The sequence below is a fragment of the Oncorhynchus nerka genome, linkage group LG15 (assembly GCF_034236695.1).
Source record: "Oncorhynchus nerka isolate Pitt River linkage group LG15, Oner_Uvic_2.0, whole genome shotgun sequence".
NCBI classification, from domain to species: Eukaryota; Metazoa; Chordata; class Actinopteri; order Salmoniformes; family Salmonidae; genus Oncorhynchus; species Oncorhynchus nerka.
The window spans coordinates 41,166,191-41,187,754 of record NC_088410.1 but is presented as its reverse complement, the minus strand read 5'-3'; the positions used below and the strand labels follow the sequence as shown (position 1 = coordinate 41,187,754).

Genomic DNA, 21,564 nt, shown 5'->3' with positions numbered 1-21,564 from the left:
ATATCACTCGGACAAGCACAGAGGCAGAAGGTTAGGTCACATTAAATATTGAGTATTGCAAGAGCAAGAGGCTCAAGAGAGAGGGGTGGGGAGAGCGAGAGAAAGAAAAAGTGAGGGAAGGAGAAAGAGAGAGGGAGAGGGAAGCAGAGTGAGAAAGCGAGGGAGAGAGGCAGAGGGAGAGAGAGGCTGAAGATGAGAAAAAGATATGAGGGAAAAGGGATGAGAATAGAATAGTTTGAGAAAGAGATGACAGAGATAATAACTTTTATTTTATAAATTCTTTATTTAAACAGGGAAGCCACATTTATTTTTCCAAGTGAGCCCTGTCCAATAAAGAGACAGAAATGAGAAGAGAGGATAGGAAAAAAATAGAAAGAGAGAAATACAGTTTCAGTGAAAAGACAGGAAGAGATAGATAGATAGACAGACAGACATAAAGTGTGTGAGAGAGAAAGAGGAGTAAAAACTAGAAAAAAGGGGACAGGAAGGAAAGCACAGCTGGGCCTACCTCTGGATTAGCTCCTCCTCCACCGATTTCAGAAGACTCCTGTTGCGAGATAAAGGGAGATAGATACTGTCATGTTTACATTTGCACACAATGGGTACTTGCAGGGAATGGTTGAGGATAAGGGAGACGATTTACCAAAACACTGTTTTACAAAAAGGCTTTTATTGACTTGAAGTGTAAAGACGGCGCTAGATTGATATGGATCGTTCAAAGGCTGATTTCCCGTCTGTTTTTCGGAAGATGCTGTGAAAGTACCCAACCAACCTCTGATATCTTGTCTAAAAATATCAGTGGAGCCATATTCCTTCTTGTAAAATAACTTTGTCACCTGTTTCTCCATGTCTTGGATTTTAATTATTTAGTGCGACCCGGGGTCGTGCACTGGGGGCAGTTCCAACAAACAAATTGCCAAGTGATTGTGGAAGAGCAAAAAAAAAAAAAAAAGGCTACTTATGTTTTATGAATTAGCACTCGGCGAAACCTCTCAATAGGTAGAAAGAATGTTGGCTGAACATTCTTATTTTTTTTACATCAAAGCTGACAGGGTTCCCTTAGTGCACAACAACCTCTCAAACACACTATGCTCAGCAGTAGGCTACTCGATCTTCTATTGGTGGTTCCGATGGCTCAGTTAGTTTTGTCATGATGCTTGCAATACAATAGTTGTGGGTTTGATTCCTGCACGGGCCAAAATGAGTTTTAATGACTCCAACCTAAGTGTATGTAAACTTCCGACTTCAACTGTATATATCCCATAAAGAAAATCAGCCGTTTTCAGCTACAATAGTCATTTACAACATTAACAATGTCTACACTGTATTTCTGATCAATTTGATGTTATTTTAATCAATAAAAAAAATGCTTTTCTTTCAAAAACAAGGACATTTCTAAGTGACCCCAAACTTTTGAACGGTAGTGTACATCTAAAATACATCTCATCAATGGGGAGGAAAGAGTAAAAGGAATAAAATAGATGACCAAGTAACCTTCATTGATCCAATTATACTTTCTTTTAGCCTGTGTCTCTTTAAAGCATTTTGCCCATAAATCATTTCTTAAAGGGTTAGTTAACCCAAATAACACATTGGTTTCCTTACCCTGTAAGCAGTCTATGGACAAGGTATGACAGCAATCCATGATATGGTTTAGTTTCCCTGTCATTTTTTCCACATGCTAACGTTTTTCAATTTGTGGGACAAATCCTATTCAAGTCACAGGACCGATATTAGCATTTTCCGTACATCACGTTCAAATCATCCGAAAGTATGTCAAATTGATTGTGAAGCTTAACAAAGTCACTTATAGATGTTTTGAATATGATGCACGAAAAATGCTATTATCGGTCCCATGACTTGAATGGGATTTGCGGCACAAACAGGAACAGTCCCAGGGAAACTAAACCAAAGCATGGATTGCTGTCATAAACCAATATGTTATTTTGTCATTTGTGTGAAGGTTTAAAGCGGAGTTAAAACTGCTGAGCCTGTTTTGTTTATCTTAAAACTCCTTTGCGTAGGGATGGATTTTATATGGTTTGGTACACCATTCCATTCCTCTGCACCAGTGTTAAAGAAATAGCTTTTTCCAGCCATGCTCCTATAGTGCAGAGGTCTGATATTGGCAACACTGCCTCTGGTGTGATGGCTATGAGAGTCTAATGAATTTAAAATAACCAGACAAGTAACTGGGGGCAAGGTCATGTAGAACTTTAAAAAACATTTTTTGATCTGCACCACCCGGAGGTCAACTGGAAGCCACTTCAGTTCCCTGAAATGATTAGGACAAATATGCATCCCAGGGCTGAGCTTGAGTAGAATGATCATCAGTTGGTTTGGGGCCATTTCAAGTTTGTCCTTCAGACTTGTTTTATGCCCCTGGACCATGAGATACAAGCATAGTCATAGTGGCACTGGATCAGAGATGTTGCCAGGGTCTGCATAGTAGGCTACTGTTTAAGAGAGGATGCTAGCATGTTGCTTTGTGTGGAGAGCGCTAGCTACACAAGTTGTGGCTAAGCTAAATGACCATTTAATGATTATTACTAGCACTGTATAAGAACAGTGGACGCCACATTGCTAGGCTGTGTGTGGAAAGCGCTAGCTTCACATGTTATGGCTAAGCTTAATTACCTACAAATATACTGTATTATTACTAGTACTGTAGAAAGGATGCTACGTTGCTATGTGTGGAAAGCGTTAGCGACACAGGTTGTGGCTAAACTAAATTACCATATTATATTATTACTAGTCCTGTATAAAGACAGGTTGTTACATTGTTAGCGTGGAAAGCACTACCTAAACGGGTTGTGGCTAAGCTAAATAACCAAATTATCATATTATTACTAGTACTGTTATGTTGCTCTGTGTGGAAAGCCCTAGGATCACAGGTTGTGGCTACGCTAAATGACCAGATTGTCATATTATTACTAATAATGTATAAGGGTGCCGCATAGCTTTGTGTGGAAAGCTCAAACTTCACAGGTTGTGACTAGGCCCATCTGTTAGTGTAACTGGGAGCGGCACCTCTCGCCTCTGTCTCACTCGTGTGACACTCCATCTGTCTCGACGCCCCACCGGCCTTCTCAAATCTCCATCTTCCCCTCTTATCCCCCTCCCCTTCATTAATGGCGGTCTCTACAAATAAATAAAATACTTAAGGAGAGTGAAAAAGTTTGGGGAAAAAACTACACAAGCTCAAGATTCCCATTAAGATTCAGTGCAATACAACCAGAGTTGGGTTCAAATAATTTATCTGGGCTTGATCAGCCTTGCCTAGTGGCAAAAGTGCACTCCAGATATGCTACAGAAAACAGTGAAAGTATTTGAAAAATGTCAAATAGTATTCGAATCCAGGTCTGAATGCAACTTGCCTAGTCATCTTACACTTATACTCCCGAGCTCCCGAGTGGTGCAGCGGTCTAAGGCACTGTATCTCAGTGTTAGAGGCGTCACTACAGACCTGGTTCGAGTCCAGGCTGTATCACAACCAGCCGTGGCTGGGAGTCCAATAGGGAGGCGCACAATTGGCCCAGCGTCATCCGGGTTAGGGTTTGGCCGGGGTAATCAAATCAAAGTTTATTTGTCACGTGCGCCGAATACAACAGTGAAATGCTTACTTACAGGCTATAACCAATGGCGCGGGGAAAAAAGGTATGTGTGTGTGTGTAGGTAAGTAAAGAAATAAAACAACAGTAAAAAGACATTTGAAAAAAGAGTAGCAAGGCTATACACAGACACCTGTTAGTCAGGCTTCTTGAGGTAGTATGTACATGTAGGTATTGTTAAAGTGACTATGCATATATGATGAACAGAGAGTAGCAGAAGCAAAAAAAGAGGGGTTGGCAGGTGGTGGGACACAATGCAGATTAGCCAATGTGCGGGAGCACTGGTTGGTCGGGAAAATTTAGGTAGTATGTACATGAATGTATAGTTAAAGTGACTATACATATAAGATACACAGAGAGTAGCAGCAGCATAAAAGAGGGGTTGGGGGGGGACACAATGCAAATAGTCCGGGTATCAATTTGGTTACCTGTTCATGAGTCTTATGGCTTGTGGGTAAAAACTGTTGAGAAGCCTTTTTGTCCTAGACTTGGCACTCCGGTATCGCTTGCCATGCGGTAGTAGAGAGAACAGTCTATGACTGGGGGGGCTGTGGTCTTTGACAATTTTTAGGGCCTTCCTCTGACACCGCCTGGTGTAGAGGTCCTGGATGGCAGGCAGTGATGTACTGGGCCGTACGCACTACCCTCTGAAGTGCTTTGCGGTCGGAGGCCGAGCAATTGCCGTACCAGGCAGTGATGCAACCGGTCAGGATGCTCTCGATGTTGCAGCTGTAGACACTTTTGAGGATCTCAGGACCCATGCCAAATCTTTTTAGTTTCCTGAGGGGGAATAGTCTTTGTCGTGCCCTCATCACGACTGTCTTGGTGTGTTTGGACCAATCTAGTTTGTTGTTGATGTGGGCATCAAGGAATTTGAAGCTCTCAACCTACTCCACTACAGCCCTGTCAATGAGAGCTCGGTGCTCCTTTTCCTGTAGTCCACAATCATCTCCTTAGTCTTGGTTATGTTGAGGGATAGGTTGTTATTCAGGCACCACCTGGCCAGGTCTCTGACCTCCTCCCTATAGGCTGTCTCGTCGTTGTCATTGATCAGGCCTACGTTGTGTCGTCAGCAAACTTAATGATGGTGTTGGAGTCGTGCCTGGCCATGCAGTCGTGGGTGAACAGGGAGTACAGGAGGGGACTGAGCACGCACCCCTAGGGAGCTCCAGTGTTGAGGATCAGCGTGGCAGATGTGTTGCTACCTACCCTCACCACCTGGGGGCGGCCTGTCAGGAAGTCCAGGATCCCTCTGCAGGGAGGTGTTTAGTTCCAGGTTCCTGAGCTTGGTGATGAGCTTTGAGGGTACTATGGTGTTGAACGCTGAGCTGTAGTCAATGAACAGCATTCTCACATAGGTGTTCCTTTTGTCCAGGTGGGAAAGAGCAGTGTGGAGTGCAATAGAGATTGCATCATCTGTGGATCTGTTTGGGAGGTATGCAAATTGGAGTGGGTCTAGGGTTTCTGGGATAATGGTGTTGATGTGAGCCATTACCAGCCTTTCAAAGCACTTCATGGCTACGGACGTGAGTGCTACGGGTGTGTGGTCATTTAGACAGGTTGCCTTTGTGTTCTTGGGCACAGGGACTATGGTGGTCTGCTTGAAGCATGTTGGTATTACAGACTCAATCAGGGATATGTTGAAAATGTCAGTGAAGACACCTGCCAGTTGGTCAGCACATGCCCGGAGCACAGGTCCTAGTAATCCGTCTGGCCCCGCAGCCTTGTGTATGTTGACCTGTTTAAAGGTCTTACTCATGTCGGCTACGGAGTGTGATCACACAGTTGTCCGGAACAGCTGATGCTCTCATGCATGTCTCAGTGTTGCTTGCCTCGAAGAGAGCATAGAAGCGATTTAGCTCGTCTGGTAGGCTCGTGTCACTGGGCAGGTGAGTGAGGTGAGTGATCGCTGTCCTGATATCCAGAAGCTCTTTTCTTCCGTAAGATACGGTTGCAGAAACATTACTTACAAAATCATTTACAAATATCGCGAAAAAAAAAGCACATAATAGCACAATTGGTTAGGAGACCGTAAAACGGCGGCCATCTCCTCCGGCGTCATTTTGTCCACCTGAAGAGGTAGGCCGTCATTATAAATAATAATTGGTTCTTAACTGACTTGCCTAGTTAAATAAAGACAATGATCCCAAACCCCCAATCAAGTCTACATGAAAATGGCTAAAAAGCAACACATTTTTTGTTTAAGAATGGCCTAGTCAAAGGCCAGACCTAATCCCAAATGAGATGATGTGGCAGGACTTGAAATGAGCCATTCATGCTTGAAAACCCACAAGTGTTGCTGAGTTACAGCAGTTCTGCATGCAAGAGTGGGCCACAACTCCTCCACAACGACGAGAGAGACTGATCAACAACTATAAGGAAGCGTTAGGTCGGAGTCATTGCAGCTAAAGGTGGAACAACCAGTTATTGAGTGTAAGGGGGCAATTATTTTTTCACACAGGAATATTGGGTGTTGCATAACTTTGTTTATGAAATAAATTAAATAAGTATGTAATTGTTGTGTTATTTGTTCATTCAGGTTCCCTTTATCTAATATTAGGTTTTGGTTGAAGATCTGATAATATTCAGTATTAAATATGTAAAAATAGAGAAAATCAGAAAGGAGGCAAATAATTTTTCACGGCGCTGTATCCCTACAAATTGTAAATAGGGTATTGGAACTGAGACTGTATATACAGTAGCTTACTTACGTTCTTATTTTTATTTATTGTGTTTTTGTTCGACCTTGTTATTTTTACCACCACATTGATATTGATTACTGCAAATCAAATCAAAAATAACATTTTATTGGTCGTATGCGTCGTTAGGCAGATGTTATTGCGGGTGTAGCACAAATGCTTACATTGTTGGGTTTAGAGTTTTGCATTAGCATTTCACTGCACTTTTCGAAACCTCCATGCATGCGGTCTCACTTACTTATGCCCTCCCAAGAAGGAACTTCTGGGAGATCCCTCTTCGTAACCCATCTGCAAGTCCTAGGAGAAATGAAGACCGTTACACAAGACAGAAGCCTTATTTCATTTCACTTTGCATGCTCCGTTCCTCAAGAGTCAGAAAGTCATTATAACTGCATGATGATGTGTATTAGAAATGAGAAATAAATGAATACGGTTGGACCGAAATGAAATCATGACACGCTAAAGCTCCATCTCTTTTGAGTGACAGGTGACATTGAGGTTTTGTTGCGCGGAGGTGCTATGTGTACTGTAATTCTAGTCGAAATGCAAGGTGATTTGCTTTTTGATTTATTCAGTTGGTGAACTTCTATTCATTGGCATGCCCTATGGCAGTCATTCATTCACGCATGCAAATACATCATACCTCTTAATAATAACAATTGATTTGGTTAAGCACGTAATGGATACACACAAGCAAAGAAGATGCTGATTGGTGGATGAGCGGTTTGTTTGAACATCAACAAAATACATGTTGGTTGACACTTCATTTAATGGCAGCTACTGTATATGAACCAAACTAATAGTTGTTTATGCTGGACACAATACTTGTCCTTACTGTTTATGACAAAGATCACGATAAAATAATTTCAAATATTTACAGTATACATTTGAGATAAGATGCATCCTTGGTTAGACCATAGCCTTGAACTCAGGAAATGAAGTTGATATGACAAAACTTTAAACATATGAGTTGATACAACTACGTATTTTAAGTGGGGTAACTCGTCTTTGAAGGTTTCGTTTCTAGGCGCTCTAATTGAGTTCTCACCAACATGTCAAAAGGAGACAATCGTAATAAGGAGAGACGTTATGAGGATTTAGTATAAGGATGACAAATGGCCACGGTCGACGGTGACACAGCAATTCAGAAATAATGCAGATATCTAATGCAGGACATAGTTTACAGTCAGAACAAAACTCAGCAGTTTTGACTCGGCTTTAAACTACAGTTTTCTTTGAAAGATTAAACGTTGCTTAATAAATCAGAAAAGCTTGGTAATTCTGTCAGTTTAGTCTTAAAATTCTATAGAGTAGGAGGGGTAAATTAATGGCAAAGGCCTTTTTTAACTATTTTCTCTGAGCTTAAACTCTATCTCCACAGTAAAGACTGGATAAACTGTGTGGATGACACATCTGTCTGAATCAGATTTACCACCTTCTGCCTTTGGAGCGGAACTCTCAGTCATGCAAAACCGCATCGATTTTTTTCACCCCTAGATTATCAGACGAAATTTCATTATTCACCGCTCTGCGTTCTGCTGAGGGAGGGATTTTTCAGAGAGGGAGGGGGGAGAGAGAGAGAGGGAAGGAAGCTATAGAGAGAAAGGGAGAGGGAGGGAAGGAAGGAGAGTTGACAGAAGATCTCAGGCTTTGCAGCTCAGTGACTCTGTCACCTCTCTGCCCTCCTCCATCCCTCGCCTCTCATCTCTCCGTCCTCCCCCTCGTCTGAGTCTGCCATCATTGCGAGGGCGATGCGCTTTGATAACCGTCCCTGACGCTTTTCTTCCGTTCCTTCCCCTATAATAACGGTCTCTTAGTCACAGAGATGCCGGGTCTGCGTCCCAAATGGCCCCCTATCCCCTATATTGAGTAGTAAAAGTAGTGACCTATAGGGAATAGGGGGCCGTTTGGGACAAACCAGGTGTCAGCCTTGAACCCAATGTACACAGAATCTCAGAGGGTGCAGTTAAGAAACTGTTCAGCTACCATCTTTAGTGTCTACGTGATGACATAGTGAATAATGGCAATATATATGTACTACAGCGTATATGTACAACTAAATATATGCGTAAGATGTGTGCATAATTGTATCTTTAGATTAGATAAAAGCATTGGCTAAATTCCATATTGCAATATTATATTTCTAGGGCACATTGATGCTGTATGGCCTAATGGGAAACGCTTGACAATAAACAAACCCTACCATATCACAACACATTCATGCAGAGGTTGTGGGGAGGTTGTGAGGCTAAGCGGAGGCCTGTTTTACCGCGGTGCAGCTGTTGTATGTTGGCTGTATGTACCAAAGCATCTGTGGCGGGCGCTTAGGCAGCACTCCCCTGTCCAACTCGGAGAGTTTGTCCCGATGGGACAAACAATGACACTTTTCTCTATCAATCTCCTTCTCTCAACCGCTCTCTCTATCCCTTCTTCTCTCAACCTCTCTTTCTCTCTCAACCTCTCAAGCGTTCTCTTAACCTCAACATCCCTTGCTCTCTCTGAACCTCTCTCTCTCTGAACCTTGCGCGCTCTATCTAAACGTCACTCTCTCTCTCTTTCTCTCTACACATCGCGCTCTCTCTCTCTACACATCGCGCTCCCTCTCTCTACACATCGTGCTCTCTCTCTCTACACATCGCACTCTCTCTAAACCTCACTCTCTCTCTAAACCTGGGGCTGCAGGGTAGCCTAGTGGTTAGAGCGTTGGTAACCGAAAGATTGCAAGTTCATATCCCCGAGCTGACAAGGTACAAATCTGTCGTTCCGCCCCTGAACAGGCAGTTAAACCCACTGTTCCTAGGCCGTCATTGAAAATAAGAATTCGTTCTTACCCGACTTGCCTAGTTAAATAAAGGTAAAATAAAACCTCACACTCGCTCCTTCTCTAAACCTCTCCCTTTCTCAACATCTCCCTTTCTCAACATCTCCAGCCCTATATCTCCATCCCAACCCCTCTTCCTCTCTCATCTCTCCAGCTCCCTGTCCTCCCTCGTCTGAGTCTGCCATCATTGAGAGGGCGTTGCACTTTGATAACCATCCCCCTCTCTATAAACCTCTCTCTCTCTCTTTGAAAAAGAGACGTGTGGCATTGTGACAAGGCCTAAAAATAAAGCCCTTTTGTGCCCCTGTAAACAACAAGCGTATGCTAAAACCAAATTCTACTTACTACAAAATAGGCTAGGGGACGAGTTAGATGCGATATATTTCATCATTTGAACCTGTTTGGTGATTTTTCATGCTGATATTACTGTGTTATTTCATCATCCACGTCAAAAGCAGGTAGGAATACAAATTGATCATACTGTAAGGTATGCAGGGCATCAATAAATGTGCAGTGATGCATGACGCTTTAATAACCAAAAATAACTATAGGCTGCAAACTATGTGTTACAAAAGAGAGTACATGTCGCACGGGTTATGTCTTCACATGCAACAACAAGTGAAAGTGTTATGGGATGCCAACGAAAGGAGCAAGACAGCGGGCTTCAGAGTGAAAAGCGTCCAAACGTGAACTGACAACATATGAACTGCGATGAGGACGAGACAACACAAAACGGAGGTCAAATGTGGGCAAAAATAAGAACAAAAGTACCATGTTAGATCTTGCAGTGTAGTATTGTTCTTCCACACAGTCCAAAAAATCGTCAGAGTCGGGCTGTTTAGTAGACAGACCAAGAAAATATAGATTATTCACAGTCATCTGGTATTTACAAAAATATAAAAATCACACACACACACACACACACAGTATAGAAAAATGTTGAAGTGTTTAAGTTGTTCTCCGAAGAGGTGGGATGATGGTTGGGTTTAGAAATGTATACACAAATAAAACACACTTAAGGGGTGAGAGACTCAAAAGGCTGGGCAGGGGACCAAAAGGATACCATGCAAGTGGGGCCTTCAGAAAATTATCTTTCATGGACTTGCGCTTCTAAAATAAGTGGCCGACCTTCCCCTCCAACAGAAGCACACCAAAGACAGAAGTTGAGAGAAAGAGCGTAGTATTTACAAGCCTACGATTTTTGTTGTTGTTGATAAAAACAAAAAAAATAAAAAATAAACACTCCTTGCAAAAATACGTATAAAAATATATTTAGAATAATAAAAGTCGCCCGAGTGTGTGTGCGGGGGGGGTTATAAGAAAAAAAGCATAAAAGATGAGAATACTTCAAGACTAGAGGATGGGAAGGCACTGTGTACAGACTTTATAACTGTGTTGATTCACACATTCAAACACTGTTTAGACTAGGTTAGATATTTCATTGTCGGAAGGGTTCCAAAATGTATTTAACAACGCGAGAGTGTCTCACCCCTTCTGTATTTTTGAAGTCAACACACAAACTACTATCTGTTGACTGTGGGTACGTCCCAAATGACTCCCTATTCCATATATAGTGCACTGCCTACCTTTGGAGCACACATTCTGGGTTTCAAATATAGCTTTGTATGAGGCCTCTGCCATCCCTATTGTGCCACATACAGTTAATATAGTCTATATAACATATAATTCTATAGTTCGCCTCATCCGAAATACAATGCACAGTTAAGGGATAATAGCAGTGCAATAGTAATAGCAGAAGCCATGGAAATTGTGAGGTTCTGAATTTAAACAGTTGTTATTGTTGCAAAGCGTGATTTGGTTGGTCGAAAAGTGTGAAATGTTGATGTGCAAGCGTGTGTGTGTGTGTGTGTGTGTGTGTGTGTGTGTTAGGAGAGTCACTCACTGCTGGTTCGTGATGAGGTTCAGTCTCCTTCCTAAGCGGGGGATCAAACTTGACTTGATCAACTATCAGGGTTAAAAAAAGATTTTACAAAGAATTAAACAAACTGCATTACTAAGAAATGAACACACAACACATTTCGAAATATAGTCCCAGTGGCCTGGCAAAGAAAAAATTATCAAAAACGCATGAGTCGAACAGTAACATCAGCACAACAAATCGCTAAAGATCGCTTATGGGCATTTTCCTACTAGTGCAGGCACTTTCCCCCATAATCCCTGTGGGCACGGAGTAAAAACTTAATGGCAAAGATTTAGACCCTCACATATAGAGTCCCTGAATGAACAGTAAGCAGTTCCCCATATGCCTTTTGCAGATGCAGGGCGAATATTCAAGTCTCTTGGGAAGTGATGTCTCTGCCACTCTGAGTGACAAAAATGAGAGCTGGAGAGATAAGGAGGGAGTGTGTGGGGGGGAGTGGTTTTCCATATTTAACCACAAGGTCATGAGAAGGACCGATTAGGAAGAAATCTGAAAAGCTTTTGTTACATTGATATAAACGTGACATTATAGATGTCCTAACCAGTCACAGTGACCTTAGTAGACGTTAGATTGTGGCTACTCACTTGAGGCAGTTGTAAAGATGCATTATAAAGGATTCATATAATTTCAGCCAGTAGTTTTGAAAGAAGCGCTCACGAGCCAAAACGGTTCCCCGAACATTGTGTACAACATCCGTACATGTGGCGATGTGCATGTTGGGCTCACCCCGCAACCTCATTGGACAATACTGTGCTGATCTGATCCCGCCTCCCACTATAAACTTGCAACCTTTTTTGACATGCCATTTCTGTATGGACCTCGCTTCACGGGAGCATTGTCATGCAAGAAAAGAGAAGGGCCTTCCCCAAACTGCTGCCACAAAGTTGGAAGAATATAATTGTGCAGAATATTATTGTATGCTGTAGTGCTAAGATTTCCCTTCACTGGAAATAAGAGGCTTAGCCCAAACCATTAAAAACAGCCCAGACCATTGTTCCTCCTCCACCAAACTTTACAGTTGGCACTATGCATTGAGGCAGGTAGCGTTCTCCTGGCATCCACCAAACCTTGATTTGTCCTTTGGACTGTGATTCATTACTCCAGAGAACGTGTTTCCACTGCTCCAGAGTCCAATGGCGGTGACCTTTACACCACTCCAACCGATGCTTGGCATTGAGCATGGTAATCTTAGGCATGTGTGCGGCTGCTCGGCCATGGAGAACCCATTTCCTGAAGCTCCCGATAAAAAGTTATTGTGCTGACATTGCTTCCAGAGGCAGTTTGGAACTCGGTAGTGAGTGTTGGAAACGAAGGACAGGAGATTTTTATGCGCTAAGCGATTCAGCACTTGGGTGGTCCTTATCCAATTCCGAGGTGCATATTGAAGATATTGGAAGACCCGTCTATTTACTTTTCGTCAGTCAACAATATGAGTAGACCTAACGAACAGCGACAGCACTAGCCTATGTCAATCTACTCTCCCCCATAGAATAGGTTGAACTTTGTACTATTCTGTATGAGAAATAAATATTCCAAACATAGTCTGGGACAGTTGTGGGATGCGATAGATCCCAAATTAATACAACCACTAGCATCCCCCCAAAAAATGTTTTTGCAATGTGGCTGACGCAACAGATCAGAACGTTTAACTTAAAATGCTGATAAACTATTAGGCTATTTCTTTCCCTTATAAGCGCTGCAATGCGCACATGGTAGTAGGCTATAAGCGTAAATTTTCCATTAGCTGAAAACACCATTATCAAAAGTGACCGCAAATGCAATTATGCGTGCAATGCTTTTATTAAAAAGGTGAATTTTTATGGTGAAAATGATCTTCCCCAAACTTAAAACTCACACGCTACTTATGTATGCCAGTTAGGCTCTACACCTACACCCGTTGTAAAGCGCATTAATATTATTTTTCGCCACTTTAGTTGTGAAACTAACCTTACTAAAACATACAGGCCTATGGGCTAGGCTATTCTTGATTTAATATTGTCTTTACATATACTAAATAATATATGTGTGAAATGTGTTTTTATTTAGAATGGTCCATTATCATGCACCGGTCTCGAAACAGGGGCAGCGGGGGAAAAATACATGTAACCTATGCACTTAAATGGAGGATGTGTTTCCCTGTGGTTTATTTTCATGCCACCTAGGTACTCCTGTTGTAAATATAAAGTTGACAAATAAATACAGTAGGCCTAGCCAATAGAAAGCTGATCCTCCTATTTTTAATAGAGGCCATTACTGTTTTCTCGCGCAATTGCATAGCCTATTGAAATGTTGAGCAACATTAGCTCATGGCCTCTCATGAAGTGTTTGATTAGATTTTCGAATACATTTGCATTGATGTCAGAGCGATTAGAAGGACAATAGAATGCTGAGTACCAGGCAGTTAGCAAGTTTGGTAGACTACTAATGACCATCAGCGGTATCAGAGCTTGGAGAAGCCTAATTACCGTGACTAAAGGGTCATGTGGAATTTGACTGCCTTCATGACTCGTGACCGCCGGTGTGGCGGTAATACGGTCACCGCAACAGCCCTTGTCATGCATGCTAATGTCACTCTCATAACAGTCTTATACCAGAGGAATTAAGACAAATGCTACTGAAGACACTCACAGTTGATCTCTGAGAGTGTCTTCCCTTCTCGTGTGTTCCCGGAGCGAATCCGATGCGGCACAGGTACAGGAGGCTGTCAAAACAGATAAAGTGGAGTGAGGGAAACAGTAAAACACTAACTAGCCTGGTCCCAGATCTGTTTGTGCTGTATTGCCAACTTTTATGGTCATTGTCAGCCCAAACTGTTCAGGGATCAAGCCAGTAATACATTAGTCAAAAATTTAGTATTTTTGGATGCAGGCATTCTGACATACATTCCACCTACAGTACCGTTTATGAAAGCGTCACAAAATCCCTGTAAATTGTGTTTTCAAGTATTGTGTGGCAGCTTTATGAAATGGGAATGCTGGTCATCGGCAGGGACTGGGGAATTTGTCAGGATCAAAAGAAATATGAAAGGAGCAAAGCCTTGGTAAAAAGTTCAAGGAAAACCAGCCTGTCTTCTGAAAACCTAGAGAGTTATATTTTTCAGCGAGGCAATTACACACATTGTTATGCCAAAGACACACCAGAATGGCTTTCCAGTAAGTGGAGTGATCCTGACTGGATTAGTCTCAGTCCCGAATTAAATTTGCATGAAAATCAGAGATACGGTTGAAATATTCCTGTCCATCAATAATTCCTAACCAAATCTACTGAGCTTATGCAATTTTGACAAACTTCTTCTATTTAGGAATGACGGAGGACACTGTGTTCTTTGGGACCTTCAATGCTGCAGAAATGTTTTGGTACCCCTCCCCATATCTGTGCCTCAACACACGGTCACCTCACGGATGATCAATGGAAACAGGATGCACCTGAGCTCAATTTCGAGTCTCATATCAAAGGGACTGAATACTTATGTAAAGTAGTGCACCATATAGGGAATAGGGTTCCATTTGGGACACTCAGGTGAGTCACATATTCCTGGCAACCTTCCATGTTTCCCTGATTAAAAAGGCTGGTGTAAAAATAACACCACTGAATGTCGCACTTTGATGACACATGCGTAATGAAAATGGCCCTTCTGGGTCGGGGGGGGGGTCGCTAAGCCCTGTGGGGAAAATCAATAAGTGTGCATCCCAAATGGCTCCCCATTTCCTATATAGTGCACTAATTTTTTCTATATAGTGCACTAATTTTGACGGCAGTGCACTACGTAGGGACCAGGGTGACACTTGGCGGCAGCCAAGGTAGTCCCAGGATGGCTTCCACTGTTATTTATTTAGCAGTGTGTCCTCCCTCGTGCATCAGAGGACATGCACTTTACTTTATGTGAAGGGCTCACAGTGGAACTGACAGTTCCAGGGCACAAAATGACAGTTGAATGACATCCTTCACTGCGTGGTTGTTTTGAAGAAGAGACTAAAAGCATTTAGCCAAACCGTCGGAAACGAAGGGCGGTTGAAGGACCTTCACCAGCATATATTATAGGATCATTCTTGTCTGTATTTTAAATTGGATTAATTTAGCAGATGCTCTTATCCAGTAGTGAGTGCATACATTTTTCATACTTTTTCTTGTGGTCCCCCGTGGGAATTGAACCCACAACCCTGGCGTTGCAAGCGCCACGCTCCACCAACTGAGCCACACGGGTCTACCAATAGCATTTGGTTCCAATTTACAGTAAGTGTCTCCGATACCTTTTGTATTTACATGTAGAGCTACAGTATCTACACTGTAATTACACTACCTGATGTAAATATGTATTATGGTCACCCACTGTAAAGTGGGACTAAGTACTCAAAAGGTTTAGCATACATTTTAGCTTCAGCAAGGACCCAATAGTATCACACCATTCTCCACGTCAAACCATTTCAGCACACGTCCATTTCTGAAGTAACACCCAAACACACTTCTCATGCACAAAACATCTATGTCCACACGATCTAATTTACCAGAGCAGGCAAACACAGGCCCACAATGCCTCCACATACACACACACACACACACACACACACACACACACACACACACGGTACCTCTCTGCCAACGGCAATACGTGGGAGTTGCAGAGAAAGAGAGGGGTCAACAGGTTGAAACACACGCCAGTATGAGCCAAACGACCCTCTTGTATTTCGACTAAGGACGAAGGAGAGAGGCAGATACACTCAGCCCAACTGATGAGAGGAGATGAGGAGGAGTAGAGTGAAATTGCCCTTAGATGCTGATCTTCAGGTCAGTTTTGCGTTTCCCCCACTAATGGTTAAAGGTTAGGATTGGGGGAAGGGATCATAGATCTGTACCTGGGGGAAACTTTACCCCAGAGCAGTTGAGGACAGGGCAGGGGGTGAGACGACCTAAAGAATTCCTTTAAGGCACAGAGTCAACACCTACAGACAGGTATTATGGACCTTGGACAAAGTGACTGCTGCCAGTTAAAGTGACAAGGTTTTGGAATTAGTGACATTTGATTTTTTTTAATTGCAAGAAGATAAGAGGCTAATTAACGCTTATGCTAAGGCTAGTACATCTTCAAAATTAAAACAAAAATATATAGATGCTGTATAATACTATACATTCTGTAATTGTCTAACAAATATGCATTTAAGAGTGCCAATGAACAGGACAGAATGTTCAGTCAGTGTATTCTAGTATAATATTGGCAACGACAGAAAGTACTGCTGAGTGTGAATACCGTGGCTATGAATAGCAAAAGCACTCTCGTCAAGCTCTTGCTGTGCATTATACACAGACTAAATTGACCCCTAAAACCTACAGTGACAACATTTTCTGTATGACAAAGTACAGTAGATGCTCTATAACCAATGATTGTCCTCTACAGTCAATTAAAATGATTTAGGGCCTTGATCAATCAAAACCGGTAACCAGGAATACAGGTAAGAAAACACAAATCTAAATTATTACTATTCCGCTGTGAGAATCGATGTCACCATTTTAAAATGGCAACCTTCGAGACAACCTAGCCTGGGTGCCAATCTGTTTCTGCTATCTTGCCAACTCCTTATGGAATAGTCATGCCAAATGTTTGGATTGACGCAAGGAGTTGGCAAGATAGCAGAAACAGACTAGCCCCCTCGCTAGAGGCAAAGGTTACTGGTTCTGATTGAGTGTCTGCAGCTCCACTGTACCTCCTCAGGCTCCTCGGGCTCGTCATCTAAGTGGTCGTCGTAGGAGGAGTGGTCCGGGTTGCTGGCCTTGTCCAAGAGCTCGATGGCCAGCGTTCGACTCAGGGGTTGCGAGACAAAGGGATGCTGGGGAAACATCAGGGGACAACAATGAAGCGGAGTTCATACTGTAGGAAAGCCTGGTCTCGGATCTGTTTGTGCTGCCTTGTCAAATCCTATGGTTATTGGTGGGGCAATGACCATAGCAGTTGGCAAGACTATACAAACAGATCTGGGACTAACTGTAGGAGACTATGGAACAGAAAAGCCAGATTCAGTCAAGAAAATACATGTGTCAGAAAGATTGCATTATGAGAAATGCAATCGAATAAAACTCATTTTTTGTACCTACATTGTCAAATTAATCATAGCACTCAATTATTTAAAAAATGATAAATACATTTCCTGCCGTGGTTGTTCCCTCTTGAGCCAAACAGCAGTTGAATAAAATAGGAGTTGGCTTGGCATGGGGAAAATGTTATCTAAGATGAGATAAGATACAACTTTATCCATCCCTCAGGACAATTCGATTCAGGGCTAAAGTGGTGCATCTGATATGAACTGATATACAAACACAAAACATTTAGTCTGCGTCCCAAATATGGGCCCTGGTCAAGTAGTGCATTATATAGGGAATACGGTGCCATTTGCCTCAGACAAGCATGACACAAGATATTATCCTGTTTTTATCACATGCTAGTGCAATAGATTATTAAAAGGCTAAAGAGTAATGTGCAAAAGGCACATGCAGTAGATCTTCAAATGATTTGATAAACAAGATTTCTAAGATTAAATTTTTTTTTAAACGTTTGAGATTGTAAGAGTTAGAAGGGTTCCTCTGTCCATGTTTATTTGAGTAATAAACATGGGAGAGTTCTGAGAACACAAACCTCAGGCTACTAGTAAATAAGAGTTGCTATGTAAAAACTGCAGCACTTTCTGCGATTGCAACATCCTTTTTCAGGCTTTTAAATAATTTTTACCCATTGATTCTTGAGGGATATTTTAACTGCCTCATGAGCTTAGCTCAACTGTCGTACCCATCGGAACCCAAAATATAAGCTTGTTTTACAAAAAAAAAAAAAAAACACTGTATACCTTCAAAACTATCATTTTGATATAGTATCATGAATGGTCGGTCCTTGCACCCGTTCACTCTCAAATGTATAGAAAGAGCTGTTACATTTCTCCAGCACCATCCCTCAGCTGTGTACAAAAACAGTGACTGCTGTGTTACTGTTTAAACTTCATATTGCCCGTTTAACCAGTCTACATATAACAAATGCAAAGAGGGCTCTAGTTCCAAATATTCACACTATTTCACTAAATCTTGACCTTGAACATTTGAAAGGGTTACTTACAAACAATGTTCTATGGGTTGTCACTGCGGCAACCAAATCCCTTGATCTACACAATGACGTCACTACAATCCCATTGCTGATCATCTTACCTGCAGCAGCTTGTCTGAAGAGGGCCTTTTCTTTGGATTTTTCGTCAACGATATCTTTACAAAATGATGAAAATTACTGGTCCTTGGGGAGGGAGAACGAAATTGGATTAAAAAAATATATATATTCCGCCTATTCGATCATAAATATTCCATTTATATGCTAATAACGATCAAACCTCTTTGGGATGAAACCTGACCCCATATTATGTGTAAATCAAGTTAGGCTGTCAATTCTCCAACCCCTCTCCACAAAAAAACAGCCTTTCTCAGAGTCCAATGACATCGACACGAATCTGAGGCTCCTTTAACGCCGTGACAGGCGTGTCTGACTGTTAATATTTTAGCAGCATTTTGATTTGATTCGTTAATATTGTATTACATCTTTTTTCCCATCCAGTTCTAATGTATAAGAGTTGGGGTGGGAGAGGACGGTATGTTCAAATAGAACTGGCCAGAGCGTAGGTAATGTTGCAGGCAGCAACCCTAAAAGACACTTACCACATCACCTTGTCTTTCAACTTGGGCGGCTGGAAGTTACTTTTGGTCATTAAAAACAGGGCCCTGAGAAAAAAAAAAAAAGTGCAGTTGTGTATTTAAGGAAATCAGTCCTTACACTTACAATCCTTGCTTTTACTCAGAGGTGCTAACTTACTAAGCATACATTTAAAATAATGATGTTCTGCTTTCTCTATGTCCTGCAAATGCATACAACGAGTTCGTAGAGTCATTGCATGTTAGAAATATGGGACCAAATAACTAACTTTTGACTACTTCAATACACTATAAGTGAATTTCTCCGAATACTACGGACTTCTTCAAATGGGGGACTAGCTACATAAAGTGCTTTCATTTCTTAACGCTAAAACAGATAAGTATGAAAATAACCTCAAATAAAAGGTGCCATTCTGTACTGTCACCTCAAATTAAACATTTGATCTCAAATCCAAAATCCTTGAGTATTGAGCCCCAAAAAAGATATGCTTCCCTGTCCAAATACATATGTGGGGTGTGAGTGTATACGATTCCCCTGCCTGTATGGATAAGAATCCCGGCACCTACTGGCCCCTTCTCTCTGTCTGCTCTTCATTTCATAACGGTCTCTGTCAAAAACAACAAAATAGGAAAGGAGAGTCCACTCTCCTTTAAAAAAAGAAAAAGAAAAGGACCCTGGTCTGATACCAACGGGTCCAAACACTAACCTCATCGGGTGAAGGTCGAACATGGGCGGCTGCAGCTCTGCCAGCTCGATGGCGGTGATGCCCACTGCCCAGATGTCGCACAGGTGGTTGTACCCGCCCTTCCTCTCCACGGCTGCCACCTCGGGTGCCATCCTGCACACAGGGAGTCGGCTCAGTCAAATGAACCGTTCACCACATAGCCTTGGCACAGTCAATAGCAATTAACACTACAGGGTCATCTCAACCAACTCAAACTGATCTCTCAACTCACACTGTATAACCAACTGTGCCAATAACTCGCTTATAAATGTTTATAAATATGAACACATTTTGTAAATATTTCTAAACTTTTGTTTAGCGGTGGCGCAACCACTAGAGCTGCCAAGTGGGGGGGGCCACTAAAATGTTTTGCCCCCATGGTCAGGGGTGGCAACCCACCCAAATCTCGCTTAAGGCCCCAAAATGGCCTTATCCAGAGCGACTTACAGGAGCAATTAGGGTTAAGTTACTTGCTCAAGGGCACAGACACACCTAGTTGGCTCAGGGATTGAAACCAGCAACCTTTCGGTTACTGGCCCAACGCGCATAACCACTAGGCTACCTGCCGCCCATCATCAATCAATATAAATCAGAATATGTTTGACTCGTTAACTCTCTAGACTAGAGTCGAAGCCCTGCCTAAGCTGGGCAGGGGTTCTACTAAGCTAACATATGGAATTGTTTTAAGGTCATACCAAAGGTCATTTAAGGTCATACCAAAGATCCTTAAGTTATTTGATTTAGAATTTTAAGACCCCTTGAAATATAAAAAAAACGAATAAAACCAGCCCATAATAAAATTTGCCCATACGAACATATTGAATAACAGTCACTACATGGAACAACAGATAGTAGCCCCCAAAAAAAATCTAAAGGAAGTTTGTTCTGAAGTGTCTGTCCTACAGTGCTGTGAAAAGGTATTTTCCCCTTTTTGATTTTCTCTATTTTTGCATATTTTTGATACTGAATGTTATCAGATCTTCAATCAAAACCTAATATCAAATAAAGGGAACCTGAGTGAACAGATGACACAACAATTACATATTTATTTCATAAACAAAGTTATGCAACACCCAATGCTCCTGTGTCAATAACTGTTTGTTCCACCTTTAGCTGCAATGACTCCGACCTAACACTTCCTGTAGTTGTTGATCAGTCTCTCACGTCTCTGTGGAGGAATTGTGGCCCACTCTTGCATGCAGAACTGCTGTAACTCAGCAACACTTGTGGGTTTTCAAGCATGAACTACTTGTTTCAAGTCCTGCCACATCATCTCATTTGGGATTAGGTCTGGACATTAATAGGCCATTCCAAAACTAAAAATGTGTTGCTTTTTAGACATTTTCATGTAGACTTGATTGTGTGTTTTTGGATCATTGCCTTGCTGCATGACCCAGCTGCACTTCAGATTCTGCTCACATACGGATGGCCTGACATTCTCCTGAAGAATTCTCTGATACAGAGCAGAATTCATGGTTCCTTCTATTAAGGCAAGTCGTCCAGGTACTAAGGCAGCAAAGCATACCCACACCATCACACTCCCACCACCATGCTTGACTGTTGGTATGAGGTTCTTACTGTGGATTGCAGTGTTTGGTTTTCACCAAGCATAATAATTATAATAATACATGGGACTATAAATGGGGCGGCAAGTAGCCTAGTGGTTAGAGCGTTGGACTAGTAACCGAAAGGTTGAAAGATCGAATCCCCGAGCTGACGGGCTAAAAATCTGTCGTTCTGCTGCTGAACTTTTTTTTTGCGCTTTATAGATATTAAACAGAAAAACTACAAAATAGGAGTCAAAACATCAGACTAAACAAAATCATGAATACAGAGAGGGGTGGGCTCAAAGCAGAGAAAGAGTGTGATGTATCAGTGTATGGGGGAAGGGTCAGGATTTAAATACCAACATGGTTTAGGGGTTAAGATACGAACCCAGTTTAGGGTAAGGGGCTGGATTGGGGTTAGGATACGAACCCAGTTTAGGGTAAGGGGCTGGATTGGGGTTAGGATACGAACCCAGTTTAGGGTAAGGGGCTGGATTGGGGTTAAGATACGAACCCAGTTTAGGGTAAGGGGCTGGATTGGG

General features: G+C 42.1%; 1 protein-coding gene across 3 annotated transcripts in view; it reads right to left on the bottom strand.

Annotated features, from left to right (window-relative positions):
- The window catches only part of LOC115142667 (mitogen-activated protein kinase kinase kinase kinase 3-like), a 76,582-nt gene that overhangs the window by 12,805 nt on the left and 42,213 nt on the right, over positions 1–21,564 (bottom strand). For 2 of the 3 annotated variants that reach the window (XM_029682300.2, XM_029682302.2), the window contains exons 9-17: positions 19,458–19,589; positions 18,757–18,819; positions 18,259–18,340; positions 16,773–16,895; positions 13,702–13,774; positions 11,035–11,096; positions 9,903–9,965; positions 6,549–6,607; positions 509–547 (exon numbers count right to left, since the gene is read on the bottom strand). In XM_029682300.2, coding sequence (XP_029538160.1) covers positions 509–547; positions 6,549–6,607; positions 9,903–9,965; positions 11,035–11,096; positions 13,702–13,774; positions 16,773–16,895; positions 18,259–18,340; positions 18,757–18,819; positions 19,458–19,589 — 696 coding nt within the window. The remainder of the gene's footprint in view (positions 1–508; positions 548–6,548; positions 6,608–9,902; positions 9,966–11,034; positions 11,097–13,701; positions 13,775–16,772; positions 16,896–18,258; positions 18,341–18,756; positions 18,820–19,457; positions 19,590–21,564) is intronic. The other variant, XM_029682301.2, reaches the window with a different exon arrangement.